The sequence below is a fragment of the Ciconia boyciana genome, chromosome 1 (assembly GCF_034638445.1).
Source record: "Ciconia boyciana chromosome 1, ASM3463844v1, whole genome shotgun sequence".
NCBI lineage: Eukaryota > Metazoa > Chordata > Aves > Ciconiiformes > Ciconiidae > Ciconia > Ciconia boyciana.
The window spans coordinates 11,456,762-11,476,554 of record NC_132934.1 but is presented as its reverse complement, the minus strand read 5'-3'; the positions used below and the strand labels follow the sequence as shown (position 1 = coordinate 11,476,554).

General features: G+C 38.7%; 1 protein-coding gene across 6 annotated transcripts in view; it reads right to left on the bottom strand.

The window, feature by feature from the left end:
• CACNA2D1 (calcium voltage-gated channel auxiliary subunit alpha2delta 1) overlaps positions 1 to 19,402 on the bottom strand; it is a 440,093-nt gene extending 420,691 nt beyond the window's left edge. For 3 of the 6 annotated variants that reach the window (XM_072858451.1, XM_072858458.1, XM_072858489.1), the window contains exon 1: positions 18,513 to 19,400. In XM_072858451.1, coding sequence (XP_072714552.1) covers positions 18,513 to 18,607 — 95 coding nt within the window. In that variant the 5' untranslated portion in view covers positions 18,608 to 19,400. Of the gene's footprint in view, positions 1 to 18,512 lie in introns of all 6 variants that reach the window. The other 3 variants (XM_072858441.1, XM_072858480.1, XM_072858469.1) reach the window with 2 other exon arrangements.
• Between the last annotated feature and the right edge of the window lie 391 nt (positions 19,403 to 19,793).

The following is a 19,793-nucleotide window of genomic DNA, read 5'->3' as shown; positions in this document are numbered from 1 at the left end:
ATTAGAACTGTTTGCAATGGTAATATATTAAAATTGGCCAATTAATTTTTAAGAATCAGTATTGTGCTGACCTCAACAGAAGCATAAATATATGTACATCATGAAAAATATTACTCTGTGTTAAAAATACTTTTATTGACTCCTATAAACATTCAGTACCAGGACAACTGCATTTCTCACCACGCGCCTAATTTCTGTGTGTAGCAAAGTAAACCCCAGCTAATCAGTACACTTGCAGTTAAGTCTCTTCTCCTGAGGAAAAATTCATAGGAAAGTGTACAGTTATTTATGTCTGAAATTGTGTTCCTTCACCTAAAAACTGGAGACTGTACTTACACCTAGTGTCAGTGTTTTCCCCAATGAGATATTGCACCATTACATGGGAGTTCTTTAAAAAGCATTTTTGTCTCCTTTCCATCGCAAGAGCCATTCCTGACAACTATCATTTCTGAGACAAACTTGCTTATGGTATTCTTCACGCCATAGGATAACCTGGTTTGCTAATAATTTTAAAGAAATTTTGTAATTGAATAAATTTATAAACATTTAAAAGAAGCATCCTTCTGGAGCTTCGTTGGTTAAGAGAAATGCTAAATCAGTGCTTGCTGATTGCTGAAGCCAACTGACGGGTGGCTTCTATATTTAGGATCCTCCTTACACCTGTCAAGAGACAGAGAGAGACAGCCAGCGAAAAAGAAAGTGTGTGCACCAGAGCAAGCAATCCAGAGACCCATCTCTTGTAGCAAGGAGCTAAAAATAAAAGCAACAAAGAGCAATAAAGAAAACAGAGCAAAATCTTATTATTTATATTACCCTGCTGCTCTGTGACATGCTGTCAGAGAGCGCTCGGAACAGGGTACGGACCTCATTAGTTATCAGCGACTCCGGCTTCCCGCAGGAAGCCACAGCGATACTCAAAGCTGGATGCAGTCCAACTGTGTCAAACCTGTGCTCCTCAGGTGGATCCCTTTCCCCGCCGCTCCCTAGCTGAAAGCACGAGGCCTTTGCGGCAACGTTTTCATTCCAAAGTGAACTCCAGCGAATATTCATCCCCATGCTTAGCAATGTCACTGGAAAGGGGCTTTCCGGCTTTGATTGGCATCTGTCTGAACCCAGCCTGTTCTCTGTTTGCTAATCTGACAGCACTTCTTTCTATACTGATGATTCGTAGATACGTATGGGAACGTAACAAAAGGAAAATCACGCAGGTTTCTCTAAAAAACACTATGCAACTAATTAATAAAACAATCCTATTGTAAAGGCTTCAGATCTCTTGCTTTGTTTTAAATAGAATAGCAGAGTGCTGCATTTCAAATGGAAGGGCATCCAGCTGTAACAGGAGCTTGCTTTCAACACATGGATGCTGCCTTCCTCCCACCTGAGGTGCACCACTCCTTTCAAATTTTTGATTCCCCAGTAAACAGAAATATTTGGATTTATACAGATTAGGGATAAAGAAATAGCACTGCTGGGGAAGTAGGGAAAATTATGCTATTTAAATTTACACACACACCCCTTTCTAAATGCTACATGGCAATTCCTAAACAAAGAAATCGAATTTCACTCCTCCTTCCCTGACTCATATCATAACAATCCAAGCAACCTTTTAAACAATATCTGATTCACCATCAGATTCCCTGCATTCTTTCCCAGAATAGGGAACCAAATGGCCTTTAAGTATTCCCCAGAGTTCATCAAACTATATCTATTGCTGGCCAAGCTTAATCTAAGTTTCAGCAACTATTACTTTCTCAGAAAGCAAACAAAAAAGCCTTTTTTTTTCCCATCAATAGCAGATGAATTGCATATTTATTTGTTAAAAATTACTAATGTGCATGTTCGGGTAAGAGAAAATGCTCAGTCCTCATGAAAGATGTTAAATACTCATAAATGTGGATGGTTCAGTTTGGACACATGGCACAGACAGCAACTGCACAAATACGTCTGAATCTTCTCAAAAGTAACCTTAATTATTTGCCTACCAGCTAATTTTAACCACTAGTTACACTTAGCTCATCTGCTGAGTGTACATAACTAACGTTTATGTAGATAGTAACTTTAACTATACAGAGGCAAGAGGCAAATGAATATAAAAACACATGGAAGATAATGAACTTACATTCAGCTCAATAAAGAACTAAAGGCACGCAGAGCCTTGTATATGATCAACCCATGCATGCAGTAGTTCCATGTACCTTAATGTCACAGAAATAACTTCAAACTGTATAGGGCAAAATTATGGCTTTACTGACGTCAACAGGAATTCTGCAATCTACATCCATGCATTTCCGCCATAGTTTAAAAGACACAGGATTAAATGATTCAATACTTGCTGGAAATCAGATCCTGAGCAAGTCATTGTGCCTGGCTTGGTGCAGAGTGGTACTCTTGTGTATAGAGCAGATCGATTAGCTAAGGCAAAGATAACCATATGACATGCCGAAGGTCACAGTTGCTAGCAGTTTATAAAAGGACTTTATAAATATAGGTTTGAAGTATAGTTTATATTTTTGAAAAGCTTAGTGCTTTTTTATTTGGATGTCATGCAGATTAATATTCAATCATTTGTAATTCTGCAATTACAGAATGTCCTACTAGTTACTACCATACATCATATTGGGAAAGTATAATACTGCTGTATGGTACCAATAATAATGCTAGCACGCAGAAATAAGGCAAAACACGTATCAACAGGTAAAACATATCACACGCTACTCCCATCAAAACCAATGGAATGCCAGTGTACTCTCCTACAAAAGATGTCAGTCTGAACAGCTGTCAAAAATTAATTGAAGCTGAGATACAGAAATTTAAGTGTCTTCAACTGACCGTAGTCTGAAGACAGAATGGGTCTATCCTACATGTACTGTAATAAATTAATGCATCTAGCTCCTATAGTAAACTAGCTGTGCCCAGTCCTCCAAGTATTTTTTTTACTATTTGTAGCACAACTGGACTGTCCAGAAATATTTACATACAAAAACATCTGCAGGATAAGAATAAGAGAGATCTACGAAGTTTTATGAAGTCCTAAAGGGTGACATTTACAAAAGGCTAAGAGCCTTGTACTAAGTATTGGGCAAACTACTGTTCCGTCCTGTCTATCACTAACGGTGTCACCTGTGGCAGAGGTTATACCATCGTCTTGGGTACTAAACCATATAACCATTTAATGTCTGCCTGCATTACAAGTATGTCTGTCCTACATTGATAACAGCAATGAACACACAGGAGAAAAAATTATAGAAAGTGATTTGGCTGTCTTGCATCATGTTAGAGGTGCACACACATTAGTATACATAATATTACCCCTGCCATTATTTGTTCCCCCACGGGTATTATCAGAGAAAACCCTCAGGAAACATAAACTGTATTGCTTTATCATTACTAGAGATGCGGTTTCCATGCCAAACTTTCTGTCTAAGGATATCTGTTTCATAAGCTTCTGTCATACAGAATCCATAATAATATGGGGTTTGTTTCTTGATTGGAGCTTCCAAGTACTATGCTAATATGTATATGTATATGATGCATGCACTGCTGCTGTTTAAGGTCTATATAGAGGAACACTCAGTCACCTGGTCTGAGATACCGCATCATTCACATAGGTTAAATTGAATTGTATACAATCAATTCATCCATATTAAAAATTATATTCAGGAATGCATCAGAGAGAGACTAAATGATGCAATAGACTCCTTTCTGTACATAATTGCTATGACTTTTTGAAATTCTTTTACCACCAGACAAAAATCAGGGATGACAGACCATTTCCATGCAGCTTTAGAATTATTTTGCCCATAGCATGATAACAGAAAAGGCCAAGCTTAATTTCATTAAAAGATCTGACCTAGGACAAAAGTGGACATAAGTCATCATCACAGTACTTTGGAGCAGGTTGGCAACAAAGATGTCATATATAGCAGCCTTTAAAACTATCCACAAATCTTCTACTGAAAGAAGACTTCGAAAATCAAGTAAGAAAATACAGAATCATAGAACCACTGAACCATAGAACCATAGAATAGTTTGCGTTGGAAGGGTCCTTTACAGGTCATCTAGTCCAACCCCCCTGCAATGAGCAGGGACATCTTCAAACAGATCAGGTTGCTCAGAGCCCTGACCAACCTGACCTTGAATGTCTCCAGGGAATATGTTGTATCAGAGTCACTTAGTGATAATTCCTTCAGATGAACTAGCTAATGCAGTACTTCACCCAAAAATCTGAAAGTCAAAGTCTACAGTAGAAATGTTTTATTGCGAATCATATTATGACGCCATTCCATACTTCTACCTTCTAAGTGAACTTAAAAATGAAAAGGGTTTTGGTTTTTTTTCTTTTTTAATAATATAACAGTTGCAAAGAAAACAGTTAAGCAATGGAATAAGTACTGCCCAGCTCCCAAGTAATAAAAGAGAGAGCTTTCACTCTTTCAGATTTCTCTTCAGTACAAATTTCGAAGCTTAACAGTTCAGAAGCACCACAAAACCTTTTAGAGAATTAATGCACAAGCTACCTAGTTGTACTATCAAGGCATTGTGTATATTTAATCTGAATTTTCCTTACCTTAATTTGTAGGTTAAAGGCTGCGAAGCAGCTGATAGCCTGAATAGGCATGCATCTTTACCATAATTCTAATAGCAATTTGTATTCAGACTTTTATTCCGCTCTGATATGTAATAGTAAAAATCAGCACTTACACAGCGTATTACATTTTGAAAGCATTGTCCAAATAATTCTTTATGCCCTTTTGAAGAATTCACAGATGAAAGAGAAAACTGGCTAAGAATAGAAAAAACAGCCCCTGAAACTCCTGGTTTATTTTTGTAAATAAATAGCTTGGAAGCTTTAATCCAGCCCTAACTTACAACTTTGAAACCATGTGAATTCAAACGATGTCTAGATTTGAGCTTTTCTTCTAAAAAAAGTAAGCGTAGCAATGGTAAGGTGGTACATTGGTATGGAGGCAAATAGTGGCGACTTACTTCAGTTGAGAGAAAAATCAGGTGGCCATTAAACTGCTGGTTTTAAAGCTCCTGAGAATATTTTTTACCATATCATTTCAGTATCATTTCAGACTCTTAGAGAACTACACAAGCAATGTAAAATAACAATACTTCACTGTAAATAGCCCTTATTTTTGCATTGATTTTGTTTAGATAGACATTGAGTGCTAAAAAGATTGTGTAATTGCTCCATTCTGAAAATAGTGTTATCAGGCAAGAAAACCTTCATTAGTTCATTATCCAATTTTCCCAGGTGAAAGAAATGTTGCATGGAGGGTGTGTGTCTGTGTCAAATCACATAGTAACAAACCACAAACCGGAATCTATCTAAATTACTGTTGAATTAGAAGCTCCGTTTCACAACAATAAACAAAACTGTGTACCTCATACAGCCTATATTTGCCTATCATATATTTGTTTAAGGACTTTGGACTAAAACACACTTCCAACACTGCAGGTTTTTTTAAAAAAACAACCAGGTTTATTTTATTACTTTGCAGATATTGTATGGATGTTTCATTGTAGGTAGGTGGGGGTCGGTCTCTTCTCCCAGGTAACAAGTGATAGGACGAGAGGAAACGGCCTCAAGTTGCGCCAGGGGAGGTTTAGACTGGATATTAGGAAATTTTACTTCACCGAAAGGGTTGTCAAGCATTGGAACAGGCTGCCCAGGGAAGTGGTTGAGTCGCCATTCCTGGAGGGATTTCAAAGACATTTGGATGAGGTGCTTAGGGACATGGTATAGTGGTGGTCTTGGTAGTGTTAGGTTAATGGTTGGACTCGATGATCTTAAAGGTCTTTTCCAACCTATACGATTCTGTGATTCTGTGATTCTGTAATGAAGAACTACTTTATTTTAAGCAGTCTTTGAACGAGTCCTTTTGCAGATGATCCCCAGTTTGCAGGTTATCTATTTGGCCATTAAGAGAGCCTTGAATAAATTCTATCCAAATACACGTCAAGTCTCAGTATATGAAATTTGGATCTGATACACCAGAAAAGTAAAATTTCAGGTATTGGTGAAATCTCTTAAATTTGGATATGGTTGCTCCCAGAATCACCACAAGATTAAATACAGAGCTAGACACACAAGAAGCATGAGTTTCTTAGCCACACAGGTAACTAGCACAGTCGGTATTTCTCTGGTATGCTGCTGACATTTCCTGTTTGTTAATTTTCAGGAAAAATCCCAGCTAGGAAATAATTCCTGCCCAGTGAAGGTCTGTACCAATTATTGAAGTCACACAGCATAAAAGACACAGGATCAGCCAGCAATTCCTCTTTCTGCAGTGAAACAATGTCCTAGCAATAGAAAACTTCCAAACATTATCTTAAAAACATCTCTTTGCGCACGATATCTTTACCATAGCTTTCGGGTTCAAAGAATAACTTTTGGCTAATACCTTACTTTCAGTTCTCAGAGGCAGATGCTTCTGCAATCTCTCCATGTCGTGGAAGTTATTACTAGGTTTTCATTGCCAGAGACAAGGTATGTCCTTTGCAGCTTTACCAAAGTTACATACAAAATCCACTTGTCATGTTAGTCTTACATTGGAGTTGCATTTTGAATAATTAGCTAAAGAAAAAAACCTCTTACGAAGTCAAAATCATAAAAGCTGTAAAGTCAAATAACCAAAATAAGAATTCATCTGCATTTTAATATGTAACAACATGTAAGCATAATTCTGCCCTTGTATATCTACATATCCTCAATGACACGTGTTTCCAGCAGAAAAAATAATGGTTAATTTTGTAACCGACAATGGGATCACAATGAAGATGTATAAGGAAAACAATTTAAGGCCATAAGGCAATTTCAATATCTTGCATTTCCTAGTTTTCAAGTGTTAGCTTTATAATCAGATAACTTACTTTTAACTTAGATTTTTTTTAAAGACTGATCAGCACTTTATTCTATAAACAGATTATTCCCACGAAGAGTAATGGGACAAATGTAGAGTAGAATACTATTCACTAAAAAGAAATAGAGCTCCAGGTAATTAGATATGTGGAACAAAATATTTAATCGCTGATGTTTAACCTGTGCTTGCAAAGCTGAAAGCATCACTACTGAATACATAAAGTGTTTGTAGAAGTATGGATATCTGCAAGAATAATTGAGCATTTTTGTGCAAAACTACCTTGCAGGCCATAAAAGTATTTTATTCTATGAATAAATGGAGTTATGAAAGGAAAAATCACTATCAGCAAAATATCTGCAAGCAAAGTATTGTTCTATACATCCACCACAATATTCTTTACAGCCATTTGTTAATTGTATCTCTCACCATTCATGCAATGAAGTGATAGGTGCTTTTAATCCTAATTTTGCAGACTGGGAGAGTGTATCTATACTAGGAACATTTACATAAGAGATGATTAAAGATACTGGCCAAGTGCTTCCAAAGTGATAGCAAAGCAGCTATCACATCAGAATTTCACTTCATGTCCCCGTAAAGTACCAACATCATCTGTCAGAGTAAACACACCTTCACTGGAAAAAAATATAAAGTTTGTCTGTAAATTTCTTGCTGATTTTAAACCTAATTACCTGAAAAATCAAGATTTCATACCAGAACGTGAACGAATTATTCGGTTGTGCATAATGAGGGGTTAAAATAAATGACTTCTATCATTCCTACCATTCCAAATTGCAGTGCTGAGCTCTAGAACTAATTGCTTAAGCAAAAAAAAAAAAAAGAAAACACAAAAAAGTAAATTTGTGAAAGCCACTTACAGTTATCCTGCACTTTACTAGATGTTGCAGTATTTTGAAAAGGGAAGTATTTCTTCCTTACAATTCCATACTCGTATAAAATTGTGTTTGTTCCTAATCTCGGGGAACATTTTTCAATGCCTTCCGGCACATTAAGAAGTTCTTTTTTACATGGACACTTGCTCAGTGGGGCACGGACAATGAAGTGGTGTCTGAGCTTATCATTTAAAAGGAAGACAAATGACCACATCTGATATCACGCATGGTTTCTTTGTGATATCTTACTATTCCCCTCTGTATAGCCTAATACGATCATGTATTACATTTTATTTTATATAATTTTTACAATCAGGCCTTGACAGTGATGACTCATTCCGTTGCGCTGAAACCTGTATGTGTTTAATCAGAAATTATTTTATGTGGATTCATCCTTGCACTCAGGATTTAAATGGTACAGGACTGATACTCATTTTGCTGAAATTACACTGGTGCAAAGAAGGATGAAATTGGGTACCTAATAATTTCCAAAGACATTTAGAGTATATCCTGAGACATACTCTTAGTCATGCAACAAACCAATTAATCCTTCATGTATTTCTAATCAGTCAAAAATGACTATAAGGACCAGATTCTGTTTTCAGTCACTACCAAGCTTTTCACCATGTGGATAGTATAGTGAAATCTCCTTAAGACATGTTCCTGCACATATTAGTGAGCCTCTCCCAGCTTATATATCTACCCACATAATCTAAAATATATTCACAACAGATAAAGGTCTAATCCAAGAAGACGCTAAGGCAAGAAAAGTGGCTTGGTAAATAGCAAAAAAAATTGCTAAGGACTACACTTCTGTTGTCACTGTTTGTGGCAAGCCAAAATAATTGCAATGAAAACCATGTTACTCCTGCTTGAAATCTTAACATCCTTGGTGATTATCAGGTAATTAGTGATTGCTCATGATCATCTTAGGCATGCTACTAGTCCATAAATGGAAATAAGTTGATGCCGGACCACCTAAATAGCACTAATTATGTACTTTTATGACCATCTTTCTTACAGAAGCAGGACACCTTGCAATATGCAACACATTTATTCAAGCAGGATGACAATCGGGCTGTCATTCCCATTTTAGAAATGGGAACAGAAGGAATAAAACCAGCAGTAGCCAGTGCTGCAAAAGAAGCGGGTAGCAGATCAGGTTAATGAACTCAAGTGTCATGAGCTCTTGGCTAGTATTGTACGCACATATTGCCTCTGTTTTAATTAGAAAGTACAAAATATTCACAGTACAAATTTCAGATAAACTGGGCATCTACAGCTCCAAGTGATTTCAACAGTGAGAACAACGATTTGCAATGTGGCAAAGGAGTGCAACTAGCACGCAGCATTGGCATGAATCAGATATGTTGGCTTCCTTTCACGATACTGTCTGCAGATTTTTGCTGACTCCTGTTAGTTTCTAAAAATGCCGTTAAGCTTATGTTTTACAATCTGTGTACATCCAAGAAGTACAGATCATGGGGATTAACTTCTTTTAACTCCCCAGAACTCAAGTTTCCAAAAGAAGCAGATATGATGGCACCTTTTCTACAAAGATTCTATTAAAAAAAATAATAATAAATTTGAGAACCAGGTAAACCAGAGGTATTATCCATCCAGGAAAGGTTTGGTCATGCAAGTTTCTGAAGTACGGTGGGAATATAGCAAACACACATCTTAATAAACAAGGCTTAACAGCTTAACAACACTTTTCAACTACAGTGGGCTTTAGAGGCATCAGCTAACAAATTAATCTTGACAATAAACCCTTGCCTGACTAAATGGTAAGATACTGCAGTTTCCTACTTTACTGAGAGAAATTAGTGTGGAAAACTAAGGTACAAAATTTAAGAAATAATGCACGGCAGATAAAGGGAGGCAGATAGTAATAGAGAGAAACATATAATGATAAAGAGCTCAGCCAAGATATACACAATTTTTTTTCCCAAAATTGGTGTCACTGAATTCATTTATGAGAGAAGTTTCAGATCAATAAATACTTGCTCCATTAGGAAATGCACACACAGCTGCATCCATCCTAATGAAGGATAACTTTCCACAGAAGATGATGGTGCAAGAAAGCTCACTGCCCACTTCACTCAATTTCCATCTTTTCTTGCCATGCATTCCTACATGTATGTCTCTTCACTTCAACCTGTCTTTGAAAAAAAATCTAACAGACTTGTGACATCCATATGTAAAAAGAATAAAATTACATATGAGGCTAACGGAAAATATGGACCTTCAATAATTTCTGCAGGAATTATTCTAAATACTTACTGAAGGATGGTATACTATGTATTATATTTTATTCTAATTCAATCTACTCAAAGAAATCAGCCATGTACTGCAAAAAAGCAACATCTTCATTAACATCTGCATGTGAAACCACTACATTTCTGGATTAAATTCACAAACCAGAGTATTAACATATCTCATAGGGCAGAGCACTCCCCAAGCAAAGAGTATTGCCTCCAAGTATAGGGCTGTATTTAGGATCCACAAGACCTCTACCAAATAGACTACTGAAATCCACACTGGGGGAAAACGCTTTCTGTGAGGGTTCGTCCAGCCGTTTACAAGATAAACCTTTTTCCCACTAGTCCACATCAGAATATCATAAATCAAAACTTGCCTTTTAATGGACTGTTGAACTTATCCCTCACCATTTTGACTGGTTTAATGGGATATTGGACCTACTTGTGCCAGAGTAAGTTATTCACCTGTAAGAGTGGGGGAAGGAACAGTAAAAGCCCTAACGTTGTAATTCATACTTCTAGTCATCTCTCTTTCATTACTCTCCTCCTTCCTGCAGTATCGATAATCACGATTCTTCCAGATCAGAGTGCAAAACGTTTCACTTCATAATCTTTGACAGAACAGCCCCTGTGACTCAGTTTCCTCCTATGGAAAAGGTTTCCATTTCTAATCAAGAGTCAATACAAGCCAGGTGTGGCAAATTTCTACTCATTCCAGGAATGAAGAAAACTTCCCTTTTACTGGTTTGTTTAAGACTACGTTAGTGCAGAAAGAAAAATGCAGCACGATATTAAAAGTGACAATTGAGAAAAATGGCATGCCTTGATTTAGGCCTTAGTCCTGCCACCCTTACCCAGAGAACTTATATAACTTTATTTTTATGCCTACTTGAACGAAGATTTAGTCCATGGTTAGCAAAATATAATAAAAATCCCAGTAAAGATAAGGGAGACAGAGATTATATTGCTGGGGAACGTTTTAAGCTTTTTGACCAGTCTAGTGGGGAGGTGCACAGAGGAAACAGGAGCACTTGAGTTAGAAAGTTGTTTAGATGAACCAAGTTTAGCCTTTGTCCTTCACATAAAAATTAACATAATTTATCATCTGTTTGCTACAAAAACTAGATTGTGGACTCAGCAACTCCTTCGTGTTCTTATTTACTTCACCAATCAGGTCAAAAGTGAATCGGAATTTATTATAATGGATAAATTTGAGAGTCTTTGCTCATAGACTTCAACTGAAGCTTATATGCATGAGGGCTGAAAAAAGGACCACTGATCCAATATATACCTCCATGTTAAAGATAAGAATTGCTGTGCAAAAAATTTTTCTTAGCCCATATAAGCCATAGGACACATTCTTTAAAAAAATCCTCTCCTTTCTGCATTCCTGACTCAATATTCATGGCTCTGGAGAAACAGAGGAAATTTCAAAAAATGAAAAATGCTTAAATCACTATGTAGAAAATCTGTTACAAAGTCAGACTATAGTTCTTGTCCTGACCAACTCTCAAATGAGAGAGAGTGAGAATGTAATTTAAAAAGAGGGTGAAAAATCCAATAAAACATTTTTTATAATAGTCAGCATTATTATCACTTCACATTCACATTCTATGGGTATTTTAGGCCTGCCTCAGATTTAAAAAAAAGTCTGATTTTGAATTACTGTAATTAACTGCAAAAGCTTGCTGATTTGTTGATGCAAAATAATGTCAATCTTTTTCATAAACTTGTTAGAATCTTTGTAAATAAATAGCAAAAATTATACAAGGAACAGAAATTTGGCTCTTTGTCATCGGTTTGCTGTTGGCGTGCAGAGAAAGGTGTTGTAAGGAGGGACATAAGCGAAAAACCGTGGTCCTTTCCCTAACAACATTAGTGTAACATTACCAAACAGTGAGCCATATTCTTGTCACAGTGTGCTTGTGAAAGAGGGAGTATATTTTACATTTCACCCTGAAAACTTATTAAGTCTGAGAGGAAGGAAGGCGTGAAACGTTGAGTTTGCTTAGAAGCAGAGTAGGTCAAAAAATAGTTTGGAAAGCACTGGAGAAGGAAAAGACAAATCACTGTTGAGCTGAATAGCTGCAGGCATATGCCATTAATTTTTAGCTATTAAAAAGTGCTGAGGCATATTTTGAAAATCTTCACTCTTACACTGATTTTTTTTTTCTGAGAATATCAACAGAACTTTTTCCTTTCAGCAGCATAGTCTGACCCTAAATTGAGAATACCCAACCCACGAACATCACTGAAGTATAAATTCAGTTGAAACTGATTTCACTGTCAGTGTTACATATTTGCACCTTAAATGTGAGCCACTCCTGCATCACTACTGTGTGCATTACACAGTAGTGCTTGACATAAAAATCATATTCTGCAAACAATATTGATTCCAGTTCTCTTTTACTATTGGAAATTAGGAAGGAAAGAAGAATCACAACACTCTGTAATAGCAATGACCAATTTGCTATAGTAAGCAATGGCACAATTGATGCAAAACCCAGCTTTTGGTCCGATACTACAGAACAGACCATTACCCAAAATACGTTTGAGAAAAGTTGAGTGGGATCAGGCTATTTAATAGATGCAACAAGAGAAATAATTCAGAGCTGCAATCTCAAATGCAAATCATTTAAGCATTCATTGATACCTGTCTTGCAGCAGCTGTAGATGGAATGAAAAAGCTGATGCAGGAATGGGCTAAGACTGATCTAAGACACAACACACATGTGCTGCCCAGGGGTGGGGACAGAAATGCAGTTATTATTTTGTACTTAAGTTCTGTGTATTTTCAAGGTGCTAGATACGTTTTACCTGGACATCAAGGACACTGAGCTGTCATTTTGTCTTTCAAGAAGTCTGATTCAGCATTCATAAAAGACATAAATAAAGGATGGCATCTGGCTTTACCAAATTATAGCTATGGCCCAACAGTTTATTCCAGTGTTATGTTCTGGTAAATCTTTTCTTCTGTTAAAGCAGATATTTTAACAAGGCACTAGAAAGCAACATTTTCTGTAGTCCATAATATCAGCTTTTGTCACTAAGGTCTTATAAGCACCCTAAGCACAATATGCATCCCAAGCATACAGCGATCAAAAGCTCCTGTATGGCTGCAAAGAAGTACAAAACAGTCTGGGGCCCAATTCTGCTTCTACTATGTTCAACAACAGAGAGAATGAGTCATTTTTCTCTTAAACTACTAAAATGCTCCTGAACTGCAACCCCTGTCTCGCAGAGGTTTAAGTCAAACATTGGTCTAGAAGATAATACTACCTTGGGTAAAGGATTCTTGCAGAAGGGAGGAATAAAGGCACAAGCATGTCAGATCACAGTTACCAGTGGGCAACTATAGTCTATTTTGTTTCTTTGTTACAAAAGATTAAAGTAATAATAATTTGACCGTGCTTCCATCAATTTAAAATGCTCTGCTAGATAAATATTTTTAAGATCTGTACAACAGGCCTTCTATTTAACAATGAATACATTTCAGACTAATGTGCTGCCAAGCTCCAGCTTTCTTTCTAGCAGCTGAATTCTTGGATAAAATCATTTTGCAGGGTATGAGCAATGCAGTTCTGAAAATAGCATCACTGCAAAATGAAAGATGGCAAGAACCTCTACAATGCTGATTTATTTCAATGAAATTTCGTCTCCTATAATCGGTACCTATTTTGACATTCTCAGCTGAATTTTCATACTTAATAAAATGTCAATCTATAGAATTTGTTAATTTTGAGGCCCCAGCATAAATGTTTAATAGGGAAAGAAGAGAAGAAAAACAGAATAGAAAAAAATACTCATTCACAATTTACATCATAAGATATGTAAAAGAGGAAAACGCTTTGTGGATCCAAATAATTTGCATTTATCACCACCACATGTACAAAGACACTCGCAAAAAGAAACCAACACCAATCAACAAGCTGTTTCGCACTTATCTTTAAGTACATTTCTACTAGAAGAATGGGTTGGAGTGATACCTTTTAAAATACTGGTGGATTTCTACATCTTGTGTAATGCTCAGTATTCAGACATGCGCTGCTGAGAAAACACTAAGAGGTGATATTGCACTTCTCTGCTTCTAAGTAGATTACATCTTTTGGCTTTCTTTCCAATTCACTGATATGAAGGTACAATTCAGTAGATTGTTTTTTTCCTAATAATGAAGATTTTTAAATAGATTTGAAAATACAATTTTCAAATGAAGAGCCTGATATTTTACAATCCATTAATGCAGCTGTCTTTTCTAATTAACATCAGGAATAAAATTGGCATTCTTCTATCACAGATTTTATGCTAAAAATGAGATTATATGTATATGAGAGGTGTCAAAATCCCTAAATCTGACAGTACAAACAGATGAAAAGAACACATCATAAATACCTTTATCTACATTAGGTCACTGATTTTATATAGAAAGCGATGCTGTGTACCAAGCCCAGCTACATTCTCAGCAAGACCTACACTCGTTAGGTCCATGTGCAGAAACCAAAAATACGAATGTCCCAGTTGTGCAAGCCCTAATTCTTATGACTCATATAGACTTCCCTGACTTGTCCTAATGACACCGAAACAGTAAGGATGATTCATGCAAATAAAAAATGGGAATACACAACTTCTTTTCTAAAATTTTCCTGCCTGCATACATATTGTATGTTCATGTGTATGTTATTTTTATCCTCAGGTGTTTTACACCAACTTATCTAAGTAGCAGATCTGTCTTGAGTATAATGTATAATTTAATCTCTACATACAGAACAGGTGACTGAGGAGTAAAAAAGGATAAAAGATAAAGGAAAGAGAGAAAATTAGTGGTGGAGGAAAATTAGAGAAACTAAAATAAAAACAGACATTAAGCTATATCCAGAACGATGTAATTACAGAAGGAGTCCCATTGATGTTGAAAGGCTTCATCTGTAGGTTTATCAAAATTAAAATACATTTTGTTTTGTTGGTTGTTTTTTTCTTTTTGGACCAGTACACACAGGCTTATCAGCAGAAAGCAGTAGGTACATCTTTATATCATAAATTACTCACTATCAGTAAAAATATCAACACTGCTAAAACACACTGTGTCAAAAGTATACTTAAGAATTACAACATATTTTTAAACTCAAGACTATCTGTTTTGATGCAGTATAGATAAAAGAACTGAAATAAAGTGAGTCCTATGCTACCTCTATCAGGAAACATACAAACTACCTTTACTTAACAGTATTTTTTTTCTCAAGTCTGTATAGATGTGGATGACAAATAAATATATATGGCTACAAAGAAAGAAGTGCTTTGCGTACTGTGTTAGGCGTAGCGTGGTTATAGTGACAGGAGTACTATATGCAACAATATTCTCATATAAGTGCAAAATATCTGCTATGCTGTGTGTGTAATTGAAGTATTTGGAGTTGCCATGTTAAAAGTAAGAGCATGTAATAGATCCCTAATATAACATATAATAGATCACTAATACATGATACAATGAAAATGATACATTTTAATGAAACCTAATATCTATCGATCAGTAGCTAAGCCTTACAGCTGAACATTAAGACATAATTACCACTATACTTAAATAGTTCATTAAAGAAAAGTCTTCAATATTTGCGGTGAAATATTCCAACACAGGAAGCAACAAATGCGATTATACCACCTGCTCAGATTTTCAATGAAAAATTAAGGCTCCCATTTCATACAGCACTATCCTTCACTTGAAATTCTCTATACATCGCTGGGTAAATGTATCAGAGCCTTTTTGCCTTGTCAGAGAAGTAAAATTAATCAAATGACTGAGATTCTATAAAACAGGTATTGCTTAAACCTTCAGCATTTTTTGCTAAAAATGTTTCATACTTGTATACTACTGTATTGGTGATAAGGACTTCTGAATGTTTTAGTAAAAGCACATGTTAAAATATTTACTGATACAGAAGGAACAGATGACTGAAGGAAAAGTGATTGTACAATAATGAGTTGTTGATGAAATCATGAACTATATAGCCCTGAATATGCACATTTTTCATACAACATCTGGGAAATACTGCTTCCTCAGACCAACTTTTTAACTAAGAGAAAAAGAGACTGAAAATAATGGGGAGAAAGAAGGTAGCTAAGAACATACTATCAGCAAACCTTCAGTTCTTCAATTATTAATATCCTTCTTTCCTTTATTCTCTTTTCCTGTGTTTTTTTCCTATTTTTAATACTATTAAAATATAAAATCTTTCACATGAAGGGCATTTGCGTCACTTCTCTCTGTTCTTCCCCATTTGTAATCTATAGTGGGAAACAAAACACCGCTGTCACGTCTTAAAAAGGAATCCAAAAATTGTTTTCTCTTTCACCTGCTACATCTTTACTTTTTGCAAAGCAGCTCTCCCTGCATCAACCTGTTGTGCTGTCTTCTAAATGAACTAAGCCTTATTTCCACTTTGATTTAATTTCAAAGGGGAAACATTACTATGAAGGATGGACAGGAGCTATAGATTGTTTCTACAATATTTCAATGGAATAATAATGAGAAAAAAGAAAGCCAACAGCAAGTAGATTGTGTAGAACATGGAAATGTTATTGACTAACATCATATTCTGAATTGCTTAATCATAGGTATAGTTATAATTAAAGTTATATTATATAATATGTTTCCCTGTTGACAATTTCTATTATCATGACTGGCAGTAAAGGTAAATTCTGAAGGGAATTAGCAAACATGGACAGAGGGACAAAAACAGTTTTAAGGAAATATCACATAATGTTATGCTAAAAAGTGATCTAGACTTCTATTTGAAAATATACAATATTCTTTTTACACAGTATTATTTTAATTTCTAGGTTGCATATTTCTTTCTCTTTTAAAACTAGAGAAATCCATGCAGAAGATAAATTGTAATTAGTTGTGTATGATAACTTTATCAGCTCAATAAGAAACAGTAAATACAGGCGCTCAAACACAAGAAAGCAGTGACTGAAAAAGCCCTGGCTTTATATTTTGTCACTCTTGCTTCTACATGGCACATCATTATAAACTGCAACACGAGAATATTTTAAAAGATAATCTTCCCTTTAACGAAAGGCTGTATTTATTCAACTTAGAAGATATTAAGTGGTTATTTTACACTTATCTTTGTATTCCTTTCTTTCATTTAACAGTGCGAGCATCCCTTTGAGTCTTTCATAATGGAACCGATACTCAGAACTGAATCCAATTATAACAACCTACCAGCAGTACTAATTGGTGAAAATGCATGGCTGGTAATTGCTGTAAACTCATCCTTCTGCACAGGATGATCGAGGGCAATAAATTCTACCCAGCGTTAAACAATAGGGAAGACTCCCAGTAGCACTGTTTTTCTTATGTAAAATGCATTAAAGTGAGTCATCCACTTAAAAGTTACCTACTGGTAGCTTTAACCCAGATTCAGGGACTAAGGTAAGTGCTTCCAAAAAAAAGAATATAAAAATAATAAGGTGAGGAAGAGAGAAGAAAAAGGAAGAACACACGGTCATTAGTCCATAGTGTTTTGTTGTGGGGGGTTTTTTTTCAATCTGTAGGCGAATCTCAAATATGATGTATTGGCTTATTTTTCCCTTTCTTTTATTGCATGCTTTCATAATGTGATCTTTGCACTGCTCTGGGCAGCACTTTCATGCTAATAAGTACGCAGTGCTTTAAAGATTTCCATCTTATGGCCACGCAAAACACAAAGCCGCTTGCACCGAGAGCATCCACCAGCTCTCGCAAAGGTGATTTTTGAGAACTAACGATTTGCAAGGCCAACGCTGAAGAAAACAGTTCTTTAGTTGTGTCGCTTTAAGCATGCCAAAGCCCCTCTGGTGTGGCACACGCGTGCGCACACACGACACCCCACCAGCGACCACGGACAGAAAACAAACCCTGCAACTGTCAAAATAGTCGTGGTGTGCGCTGGAACACGTCCAGGGAGGAGCGAGCCCAAGCACAGGCTCAAAACTCAAAGCGGTGCTCGCCTGCCTGTTTCACATGCCTGCCGCAGAAAGGCGAGAAAATCTGTCCTTTGCGTGGAATTTTAATACAATTGCGAAAGTTTTCGGTTTTTAAAAATAGTGTTAAAACTCCAGCCAGGCTGAAATAACCTTTGTGGGAGGAGGGGGCGGGCTCTGTGTAACTCGAAACTTTCCTGTCAGCACGGCCGAACTGCCAGGGGTATATTTAGAGCTGGGATCGGCTCCGGAGCGGGGCTGGGAGGCAAAGCCTTTCCCTCAAAAGTACAGCCGCCGGCCGTGACCGGGGCACGCTCCCCTCCTCCCGGCCACCGCCCCGCAGGGACCCTCTGCTACCGTGAGTCTTTCCCAAGCCAAAGCAGCCGAAACCCTGCAATTTTACCTCGCCGCCACTTTCCGCCCGGACTTACTTTATTTCCCTTCGTATTTTCGCCGGAGCCGCGCTCTCCCCGGCGCAGAGGTGCACCCCCGCCCCGGCCGTGCCCCCCGCCCCGGGCCCCGCGGGGACTTACGTGGTGGCAGAAGGAAAAGGTCCCTCCGAGGAGTGGTTCATCACCAGGGACTGGAAAAGTGTCAGGCTAAAGACTAGCAGCCAGCCAGCAGCCATCTTCCTGATCGAAGATCGATCCCCCTTCCCCAAGTCGGCGAGACGGCAATAATAATAAATTCAATTATTGTGTGTGTGGTGGTGTGGGGGGGCTGTTGTTTTTTAAAGCCTCCTCCGCTCCCCCCCCGCCCCCTCGCAGGAGGCGCAGCCCAGAGATGTGCGGAGAAGCGGGAGCGCGGCCGAGGGTGGGAAGGAGGAGGAGAAACGATGGAGATCTGTGGGTGGAGAGGGGGAAGAGGAGAAATAGAGAAGAGAGAGAGAGATACTCTACTCTCTGCTACTCCAGCAGCAGCTCCGGCTTCATCTGATCCGCCGCCATCAGGGCTACTTTTGTAACAGATCTCCGCTCACTCTGTGTGTGTGTGTGTGCGCGTCCTTCCCTGATTTATTCCCGATTGCAGAGCAGAAAGAGGAGGAGGAGGAGAGAGGCAGGCGGGGTGGGGGCTCCTGAAGGGCGAGGAGGAAAGAAGGGGAGAGAGTTGGAGACGGGCAGATCGCTGCCGGCTCCTGCCTTCCCTGCCGGCAGCGGGGGAAAGTCGGGGCGGGGAGCGGGGGAGGGCGCCGGGCCCTGTGGCGGCCGCGCTCCTTACAAGGCAGCCGAGGAACTCCCCGGGCCGGGCCGGGCCGGGCTGGGGCTGGGGCTGGGGCTGGGGCTGGGGCTGGGGCTGGGCCGGGCCGGGCCGCCCCCGGCACCCCGGGAGCCGCGCTCCCGCCCCACGCCGCCCCCCGTGGGGCTGCGCGCCGTGCCGTGCTGTGCCGTGCCGTGCCGTGCCGTGCCGTGCCGCGCCGCGCCGCACCGCCCAGCCGCCCGGACGCTATTTTTAAAACCGCTTCGTGCCTGATTTTAATTCCTCCCCCCCTCCTCCCCTTTAAGCAGCAGCCTCACACAGCCCGTGTGCCACCAGGCTGGGCTGCATTTGTCTATATGGATTGCTATATGTATATGGAAATGTGGCTCGTTCCGCTGCTGGCTGTAGAAGCGCTCCCCAGCGCGGAGGGGCGAGCGCGGTGCGGGGCCGCTCGCGCAGCCACCGCGCACCCGCGGAGCGTTGCCCCGCGGAGCGGAGCTGGCCCGGCGGGGCAGCGCGGCCACCCCCGCCCTCCGCAGGGTCCCGGCCCCGGCGGGTCCCCGAAGCACTTCTGGGAAGCGGGCCCCGGGGACACGGCCGGGAGTCCTCAGGCTTCA